Source organism: Coturnix japonica, chromosome 5 (assembly GCF_001577835.2).
Source record: "Coturnix japonica isolate 7356 chromosome 5, Coturnix japonica 2.1, whole genome shotgun sequence".
Lineage (NCBI taxonomy): Eukaryota > Metazoa > Chordata > Aves > Galliformes > Phasianidae > Coturnix > Coturnix japonica.
Genome location: NC_029520.1, coordinates 30,031,321 through 30,041,772, shown reverse-complemented (window position 1 = coordinate 30,041,772; position 10,452 = coordinate 30,031,321). Strand labels below are relative to the sequence as shown.

The 10,452-nt window shown below is 35.9% G+C and overlaps 1 protein-coding gene across 8 annotated transcripts in view; it reads left to right on the top strand.

The window, feature by feature from the left end:
* The window catches only part of LOC107315026 (neuronal PAS domain-containing protein 3-like), a 171,791-nt gene that overhangs the window by 78,032 nt on the left and 83,307 nt on the right, over positions 1-10,452 (top strand). For 7 of the 8 annotated variants that reach the window (XR_001555746.2, XR_001555749.2, XR_001555745.2 and 4 more), the window contains one exon: positions 1,327-1,416. The exons of the other annotated variant lie outside the window; for it this stretch is intronic. Coding sequence is in view for 2 of the 7 variants with exons in the window: in XM_015864975.2 (XP_015720461.1) it covers positions 1,327-1,416 (90 nt within the window). In the remaining 5 variants the exon portion in view is untranslated. The remainder of the gene's footprint in view (positions 1-1,326; positions 1,417-10,452) is intronic. 8 annotated transcript variants of the gene reach the window in all.

The following is a 10,452-nucleotide window of genomic DNA, read 5'->3' as shown; positions in this document are numbered from 1 at the left end:
GCATGGGAGATCCCTGTGAGAGGAAATCAGGCACATGTACCAAAACCAGTGCTGAGGAGTGCTCATGCACAGTCTGTAACTGATGTTCAGTCAGAACCCAGGGGACTAGGACTGTAGAGATATTAAGTGGTGTGCTCTTGCAGCTCTGCGTTCATGCAAGTTTATCATGGATAGCCCTCAGTTTCCAAGCTAAATTATTTCCCACTTTATTGCAAAGATCCTTGATGGATTATTATACTTTTTTTTTTTTCTCTTCATATATCCTTAATAAAATTACTGTTAAGACACACGACTTTAAAAAACAAGACTAGTTTAGAGTAATGTAGACTTGTTAGTTATAAAAGCAAATCTGCACTGACAAGAATGTTTATTCAAAATATTTTTTTTTTCACATTCTAAAATTCAACATTTGAAAAACATGTAAGCTTCACAATTTTATGCCCTATCTTGCCTAGCTAGTGTTATATTAAGAGAGACAAATGTATTAATTTGCGAGAGTTAAAATTAAGCATCTAAAACGTTTATATCCCAGAGAAGAAGGGAGGGGGGAGAACAAAAAAAAAAAACAACAACAAAAAACAAAAGGAAATTGATGTGTACTGTTTTGTGTGTGATTCCCAAGTATGTTTTAGAAATAACATTGAATTTTTATTGCCAAATTATATTTTCTACTAAGAGGGAGCTGAGGAGGGATAAATAATAGAATGATTGACAAATCTTTTAGGGACTTATTTTACAAGATGCTGCGCACCTCCTGATTGCTGCCAATCACTTCCATTTTTTTTCAGTTGATCTGAGAACATATGGCATTATTCAGATGGTGCTGAGCACCTTCAGTCACAGTCCTCATAATGCCACAACATCCTCATACTCTGCAAATGTGTGAATTGCTGTTGACATTTTAAATTGGAGGGTTATTTGGTCTTTGTCTGGATAAACTCCCAGCTGATATAAATGTATGTCTTGCCTGAGGATGTACTGCAATAGTAAATAATAAATAATCAATTTTATAATTATAATCTTATATTTTACACAGACTATGTGAAGTATCAGTTTGGTTCATAAAATACCACTTTTATTTGATGGGGGGGGGGGAAAAAGTACTGCTTTTGTGGAGAACTGAAGTTTAGTTTATTCTCAGTGCAAATTTCTAAAAGTGGAACCTCTAGATGTTATGTGCACAAGGCAGTTGATTTAAAGAGATCAGAAAGGTGTTTAAATATAAATATATATATATAAATCAATTTCAACATACTGATTGTGCTGCATTACAGTTACCTGTAGAGAATCTCTAGTCATGTCTATCTGTTTTTGATGCCTCTACAGAATAACTGTCCAGCATCCTCTGCCCAACCAATCAGAATGTAGGAAAATCTACAGATATGACGGAATCTACTGTGAATCTACCTACCAGAAGTATGTTGAAATCTGTGTGAGTCTTACCTCTAGCTCGTGCATTTAGTGCTCGTGCTCTCCCGCTATTCACAAATTATACATGTTGAAACCTTATACCTCTGCTTACATGTAAACTCTCTAAAGCAGGGACAGAAGTATGTTGCTTAATTCTTTGGGATTGTGTTCTAAAAGCTAAAAAGCAAATAAAAGACCCTATGACTTTGCTAAATCTCTTAGGTATGCTTTTGTACAGTGCAATAAACAAAAATGTATACATTAGAAAATCTAGGCAAAATGTATTGCACAGGTGGTTCACATCTTAGGGATTTGAAAGGTGTGTTATGTATAAATTAGCTGTCACTTTTTTTCAGTCGTGTAATGGAATGATGAGCTGTAATTTGCATAATCCTTTAAGAAGTCAAATTATACTGTCATGTAGCAGACTTAACATGCTAGCTAGGATTTCTTAGCTTTGCAGCTAATTAGTATGTACCTTACAGGACAGTTAAATTGAAGTTGAGTCCTCTTGCTTTGCAGTCATTTGCCTTTGTCCATTGCCCTAACAGAGCCTGCTTTTGTGTGCAACTGAAGGTTGTTACCAGTGCTTCTGACAAAAGTGCTGCTGCTGTGGGCATGCAACTGTAACGTGGTTAACTTCTGTTACTGCTGCAATCTATCAGTTAAATTTCTATTTTACTGTGGTAAGGATTTAATAATGCAGTTTTAAATAGAATTCAAAGGTATATATTTGACAGGTATATTATAGATGATTTTGTGTTAATATATTGCAAAGGCGTTACGAACTTTCTGCAGTTTTGCTGGATTTTCAAACTGCTTTCTGTCACTTAGCCTTTATTTTTCATACTCCAACTTTATTCTTATTTTCTGTATCATCATTGTTGCTGTCTCATTTATAACAGTCATTTTCAAAGAAAAGAAAAAATCTTTGGCTTTTAAACATTTTTACTTATGCTGGACCAAAATGTTTCTTGGGCAAGGCTGGCATGTTCATCATTATTTTTTTGGGTCATATTCTTTCATCCGTTCTTCTTATTCCATAACTTGTTCCTTGTGCTTTTTTGTGATTTTTTTTTTTAATATGTTTTAAAGTAATAGCTACCATCGTATAAAAAATAACTTAGTTTTGAGTAGATGAAAAGTATCATTTTGGTTTAGAGAACTAAAAAGAAAAGAGAAATCTAGATTTATCAATATAATTATAGCATTAATTTAACTGGTGTTAAATAGTAGGGGAAAAAAAAAAAAGTAGAAGAAAAAAAAAAAAAGAAAACAACAACCCTGAGAATAGCTACATTTGATCTGAGGACTTATTTATGATTTGCATTGATTTATAAGGATTTCTTCTACTTTTTGTTGATTTTCCCGTCTCACTCTGCCAGTAATCAGCATACAGGCTGATTTAAACATTTTATATCTAGTGTGATTGCAAGTGTCAGCATAGAACTTTTGTGGCTCTAATTCTCTTGTAACATCACTAATCATGAAAATATATTCCTTTGTTTAAATGTTTAAAGCATATTTGTTGTGTTCTATCTCAGTTTTTACAGTAACTTCAAGATTTTGAAAGTAAAACTAAGAGAAAATTGGCAGTTTTATATGAGTTCTAAATACAGTGATGCTGTTTATCTTAATGTTTGAAATTAAATAGACTTAATAGTCAGAATAGTGAAAACAGCTGGCAGTACTGACCAAAAATAAGGTGGTAAAAGTTCACTTGCAAATAGGTGCACAGTTGTACAGGCAAATTTGGCCAAGAAGAAAGGCCAAAAATCAGACAGGTGATGAAGCGGTGTTATAATTGACATCTGTATCATCATTACCTGAAATCGCTTATGTGATGAATTGGGTCAAATATTATTGCCAAGTTCACTTGTAGGAAACAGATTGGTTCTGAAAAATAATGCCTATCTTTCTTCAGCAGAGAGTGGTTATTTTGATTAGTGAAATGTTCCCTTGGTGATACTTCAGTGCTATTTAAGTTCTCTGAGGCGTTCTTTCTATCTTCCTCCCAGTGGATGTTTTTGGTACTTTTTCCCATGGTGATATATTTTCAATGATATGAGTTTTAACAGGTTGTTAAAAATAATTACTAAGTTAAAACCACAACAAAATCAAGCTGTATTAGTGGCATTTTTGAAGCTTAAACTTCTGGATGAACTCTTGCTAACAGTTGACTGTGTGTGAAGTAATATACACATGAACTACACTGCTGGAGAAGGGACTGCAACTTTGGTAGCTGATAATGATAACTTCAGACTAGTTGCACCTAATGGTGGGAGGTTCTGCAAAACAGCAGAAGGCTTTGTGGTGTGCAAGTCCCACTAGGATATCTGGCTGTTGGCTCGGGTAGCAGCTGGGTTCAGTGTCATTTAGTGCTCCATTTCTGTCTATACCAGATTTAGGAACTTTTATCGCATACCTGACAGAAGTGTATTCATACCTGCAGTAACTGCTAGTTTGTGATCCTTCATAATGATTTGAATGTCCTTTTTATGCTCTAGACTTTTTTGGAGTTGAGTTAATCTTCATTTTTCATAATTGAGATGCTCTTGTTATGACCATTTACTAGACTTGAATCTGTGCACTTTGCATGTTCTGAGAATATCTAATTGCTAGAAGCTTGTTTTGTTTTTAAGTAGCTGGACTTTTTATTTATTTATTTTTATTGTCTATGATCGAGGTTCTTTTTTTTCCTTGACGTTTCTTTTTTCCCCAATTCCATTGAAAATGGCTGCTAGCGTAATGCTTTTCCCCTCGCTCTGGATTTGTGCTTAACTATCTACTATTTAAAGATATTTTCTGTATAGCTACAATTGAGATATGCTTATCATTTCAATTATAATCTGGCAGGATTATGCCCTGGCCTTCTACCTCAAATATTTTTTCAGAAAACATCTGGTGAAATGTAGAATTAGACTTGATGGTCTTTGGAGGGTCCCTTCCAAATTAAGATGTTAAGTCAAAGCCTTTTAATTCTCTTAAAAAAAAAAAAAAAAAAAAAAAAAAAAAAAAAAAAAAGGAGTCAGGCCAAAGAAAGGAGTCGGGCCAATTTATAATATTTTGTCTGTTTTATATATATTAAAATTTTTAATAGAAATCACTCTAAACTGCTTATGATCCACTTACAATCAAGTCTTATGCCACTAGATATCCCACCTGGAACACTGTTCCCCCCACTGTCAATCACCTCAGTTGCCATGGGTCCATGTTATTTGTGCTTGCTGAACATGAAATATGCTTTTAAAAAAAAAGATCTAAAGCTCGGAAACAATTACAGTTTGTTTCTGCTTTTGGTAGCGGTAACGAGCAACACAACATAATTGTTCTAAAAAGATTTTACTGTTGTGCTTTTTGAAGCAGATTGTATGTCTTGAGCTAAGGCAGTAAAATCAGAGGCCTGTCAGTTACTGACCTGGAGTTTGACTGACCATCACCTCCTGAACACTTTTTTCCCCTCCCTGTCCCCATCTCTGTAGCCAAGAATTTCAAGACTTCTTTTGTGGTGTCAAACAAAACTGACAGTAAAAAGAAATATTTTCTTCTCACTTCTAGTTCACTATAAGCAAGCTGCCAAGGCTTTTCCCACTTGCCCAGGTTGAAAATTCTTTCTTTTGTTTGCTCAGACACCTATGTTTTGCACCCTTGTTCACCTTTATGGAGTGTCAAATAGTGAACAAAGCCTGTGTAGAAGATCTCCAGAGATGGCACAGCTCCCTGCACGTGCTCCTGTTATATTTGTTGCTGAATTACAAGGAATAATGGCTTGTCAAGAAAAGTGGTATTTTTTTTTTTCTTGCCTGTCTGCTGGGAGTCCTGGTTGTGTACAAGCAGAGGATATCTCAGTTATTTCTTCTTCTAGAAGTTATTCCTTTCATAAAGTGGTTCTTCACAGTAGCATCTGGATTGTGAAGGGGAAATCTGTGTGCTGTCTCCAAAGCAAGGGTGGATGAATAATTTCTTCATTTTTTCCTGTCCACATTAAGCGGACATAAGTGTCATGTCTGTTTTCAGGTGGAGTATAGAGAACAGGAAAGAGTTCTGCAGTGAAGTATTTCTTCTGAAATCAAGAGCATGGAATAAATATGCAAGGAAAACACCTCACTCACTTAAGTCCCAGAAATACAGCTATGGCTTTATTAGCTCTTTTTCCTTTCATTTTTCTGCAATGATCATAGAACAGAAGGCTTATTGATTTCAGTGTAAGATGTGGAGCAGTTTGTCCTGGAAGGTGTAGCTGGTCATATGCACATTACCATACTGAGCCTGTGAATGCTCAGAACATCCAGACTTACTAGACTAAAATAAGCTCCCCCTAGACTGTGTGGTAGCTCAAAAAATATAAATATTTGTACAAATAAGAGAAGGATGCAGAAAGCGAAACCATTTTTTGTCTGTCTCTAAGGTTTAAATTAAGGTTATTTATTAAATGGACAAAACAAAAACAATTGCTTTGCGTATACGGGGAATCTCATGGCCCTGCTTACACATCACAAGAGGATATAATAGACCAAATAACTCTCCCAGGGTTTCTTGTGAGGAAAGATTAAAGGATTTCTTTGGGTTGTTGAGGTGGTCTACAGTGCTCATCACACTCTTAGTGTGGTTAGAGCAGACAAAGCAGGGGAGAGCTAATAGTTCTGAATGGGGAACTACAACTTTGTGGGAGTGGGCTTAAAACCCCCTGCCGACTCCTCTGCAGCTGGTCTTGCTGGTTTGATGATTGGGGTGGTGCAGAGAAGTTGAGAAGGGCTGAGAGATTGCCACCTTTTTATGTCTTTCTATTCCTTAGAGGTAGTGTTGCACATAAATTGACTCAGGCATGAAACTTTTCATTATCCTTGTTTATATGATGTTGGATGGATTGGGATAGTTTGAAACAATTCTTTTAGCTGCAGGAAAAAAGAAAAGCAGCATATGAGTGAAAAAGACTGTCATTCAAGCTAATGCTGTAGGGCCTTAGGGTATACGAGCTTCTTCCCCTTCAGCTTGCCATGTATAGGGGTTAATCTAGCAAGGAATTGGTGTAGGGGACAATCTTTGTACTCATTCTGAAAAATTTGCTTTTTCATTTCATCTGCCTTTGTAAAAGTGAGAAGATAATGTTTCCTCATTTCATATCTTAATTTTTTCCCTTGCAATCTGAATTTGATGGCTATATTTGAAGAAACGTCTACATATTTCCTGGCCATAAATTTGACCTAACACTATATTTGTTTGAAAGCTAACAACCCAATTCACTATTTATGAGTATCTGTCAAATAAGCCACAGGTAACAAGCCTATTAATATAAATCTGATTCTTGTAGCCTCAGAGTGAGACTCTCCTTAGGAGATCTTTCTCCCTGTTACCATTACCTGTTTCTGCTCTCAAAGCATATCTCAAAAATATGCATATCTGCATATTATCTGTGCTGAACTTTCTAGATATCTTTTGCAGCAAAAAACAGGAGTCTTAAACTGAATTTAAAACAATGAACAGTGAGCCAGCATCATCTTGATGTGAGAGTGAGCTTTCTCTGGGTAAGAAATGAAATTAGCTGTGCCACTTTGAAGTGATTAATGATCACTGGCTAGCATTAAGTTGAATATCTAATCCTTGGCTGATTGGAACATTTAAGAGAACAGCACTCAAAAATATAATTTTTCAATAATAGAAATGTTATCATACTTGTATTTCTATTATGGCATAGATGTTGTACTGGTTTTAAATTTTACTCAGAGATTAATGGAATGTACCCTGAATAGTGAATAGATGATATGTATAAGTGTTACCTAAAAATTTTCTTCCAATGAATAATAAAGGGTCACATTATTCAGTTTAACAAGATCCCATTTGGTTTATAGTTCTATACAAATTTTGAAGATTCATTTAAGCTTTGCAGTGTCTAATTGTAATATCTATTCTTGGTTAAATTCTGAAGTGAATTTAGTATTGGTCAACTGACCAATTAGGCAATTACCTTTTGCTATCTTGCATGCAGTTTAAATTTTTGGGTGTCCAGGTCCCATGACACTCTTTGAATTCCCTATTAATACATATTTTTTGACAGTCTGTAGAAGTTGTTTATGCATTTCATTTTTATTTCAGATATGAAAGTCTTAGTGATTTTTTTTTTCTTTTGAGTCATGCTACCATTTTCAGAAATTGAAAGATCAATTCAAATTATCAATGACTGAATTATTCTTTACATTCAGCAACACTTGAATTTTCCATGCTCTTTCAGTACCTTATTGCTTTGCACAAATAAAGAAACACTGATACCTAGTATTTCTCAAATACCATGTGGGAAAGCAGTCTGCAAGATAAGTCCGTTTCATTTATGCATTCATTCAACAACTGAACAACAACAACAACAAAACCAGTATTCCCCCNCCCCCCCCCCCCCCCAAACATAAGAAGCCAAATATCTGCCTTAAAGCTCATGTACTCATGTAAAAGTCATGGGTTGCAGTAACAAAGGTATCATGGAGCATTTTAAGAATGCTTTTGAAAGGCAGGCAGTGTACCAGTTTTTGATTTGAAAGAGCAATATAAAATAGAAAGACAAACCTGCAACCTTTTTTTATTAGAAGGAAAATGCTGATTATAAGAACTAAGGTAAACAAAAATGCTACTTTTCTTAGATGAAACGTATTTACTATTAGTTATCATTTCTGTTATGTGTTGCTACTTCATTTTATGTTGAATTTTCACCAAATCTGGCAGTAGTAAGTTTAAGAATCCTTTAATACTCATGACATTCCTCAGTTCTCCCTAGAGAGTAAGAAGTTGACCTTTATCCCTGTCTTTGACAGAGGTTTTCCACTCTTGTTTTTAGCGAGGGAGTTTCTCCAGAATGTGAACACCTCTTGTTGCTGTTTGCAGTCTTTCTGGTTTGAGTAGTGGTATCATGTATTAGATGTTCCTCTGGTAAAGCTCAAGGATCACAGATACAAACCAGTGCTGTCTTGCTGCCTGCTGTTTGAAACAAAGATTCTCAGTCTCTTGCATGAGTGGAGATTTATACAAGACTTTCCTGTTGCTGCTCAGTACTTCCTCCTGTGTACATCAAAGGTTTGCTTATACTGACCTAGCCAGGACTTTACACTGTAGGCTAATACTAATTTTGTTACTCACCATCATCCACGTGCCCCTTTCTGTGTTATTATTTTGCCTTTATCTGGAATCTGTGTTCTTAGTTACTAGACAGACAGCTTTGCATTCTACTGTGTTAAAACACATTTTATTCAGGTGAGACCAGGCTGCCATGCAATCTGTAGAGCTGACAGCTCCTCGGTAGTTACCATTTTATTATCTTTTGTGTCATCTGCAAATTTTACTGGGAAGGATTTTGTTTTCTTCCACATCATTGATTTATTCTGTGCAGGGTACTCTGCAGGGAATTAAGGGCTCAAGGAGCTGTTTCCCTGCATGGAATACTTGGGGTAGGTCTAATTCATATTTCAGAGCTGCTGGTCATAATGGCTGGGAGCACATTAGGGCTGCTGGCACTGATGAGCTGCAACAAAACAGGGGTTGTGAGTCATGAGCACACACATTACATTCAGGAGTACGATGTGACAGTGTCCTTTCTTTAAAGAAATATAAGGCTTGTTTTGCATAGCAGTGCTGTTGAAAAACAGAAAAAAAAAAAAAATCCCTTGAAAATCTGCGTGTCTGTAGTGACAGCTAATAGTAAATCTAGTTTTATTTCCAAAAATAGATTATTTGTGAATGGTTAGCAAATTAAGTGAATGTGTGTCCAAAAAGAAGTGCAAAGTTTCTAGAAAACCGGGAACATTTCATGTTAGATTTCTTCCTAAACAAACTACTTTTAATTCATTTCCAAGCGACGCTTTTATTTACAACTAGACCTGCTTCTCTGACAACCAGAAGTTTAAACAACGAAATCATCTAGCATAATGATTTATTGTAACATAGGCTCAGAGTTTACTGGAAATGTATCTTTTGGTTAATGTTTTGTCCCTCATTCTTCAAATTTTCCTTTCTCCACCTCCCAAAAAGTTTTTCATTGAGCAAACTTCAAAATTGTGCACTCATTTCTTAACAATAATAGCAAAATGAAATTGGTAATTTAGATCTCTTTAACACTTTCCTTTGTGTAATGTTTAAGTTGTTTAGTCACTTATTTATTCTCCCACGCAGCCACAGGACTGAAAGTGAAAGTGATGCAAATCATATTTCAAATTCAGATGCAGCAACATAACTAAGCTTTGGACTTACCTATGGGAAAAACTACTGACTTATTGCTAAAACTCCTTTTCTTTAAATTGAGTATGGATGGAGATATTTTACTTAGGCTAATTTATTTCTACTATAAGAGAAATAATGCTCCAGTGAAAACACACAAAAATTTAGAAAAATTTTCATTGCTTCAAGGTGATTTACAGAATACACAGCTTGTATTAAATTTTGTAAAGCTTCTGTCTGTTTTTGCTCCAGTTCTGGAGCCCCTAATGCAAAAAGGACGTGGTGTTGTAGGAGCGGGTCCAGAGGAGTGCCACAAAGATGATCAGAGGTCTGAATCACCTTCCCAATGAGGACAGAGCTGGGGCTCTTGAGCCTAGGAAAGGGAAGGCTCTGAACAGGCCTTATAGTGGTCTTCCTGTACCTGAAGGGGGACTACAGGAAAGCTGGGGAGGGACTTATTAGAAGGGCACGTAACTACAGGTCAAGGGGAAATGGTTTTAAACTGGAAGGCGGTAGGTTTAGACTAGATATCAGGAAGAAATTCTTTTCTGTGAGGGTGGTGAGACACTGGATCTAGTTGTGCAGCGTGGTTGTGGTTGCTCTGTCCCTGAAAGTGTTTGAGGCCATGCTGGGCTTTGAGCAACCTGGTCTAGAGGGAGATGCCTTTAGCAGAGGGGTTGGAACTGGATGATCTTAAAGATCCCTTCCAACCCAAACCATTCTTTGATTCATTCTCTATATATTATTAGATGTTTTAACTTGAAGTTCCGTGTTCAAATGCACTGAAATATGCATACACAAATGCATACACCATTTTGAAAACAAAGAAAATACTGTGATATTAGA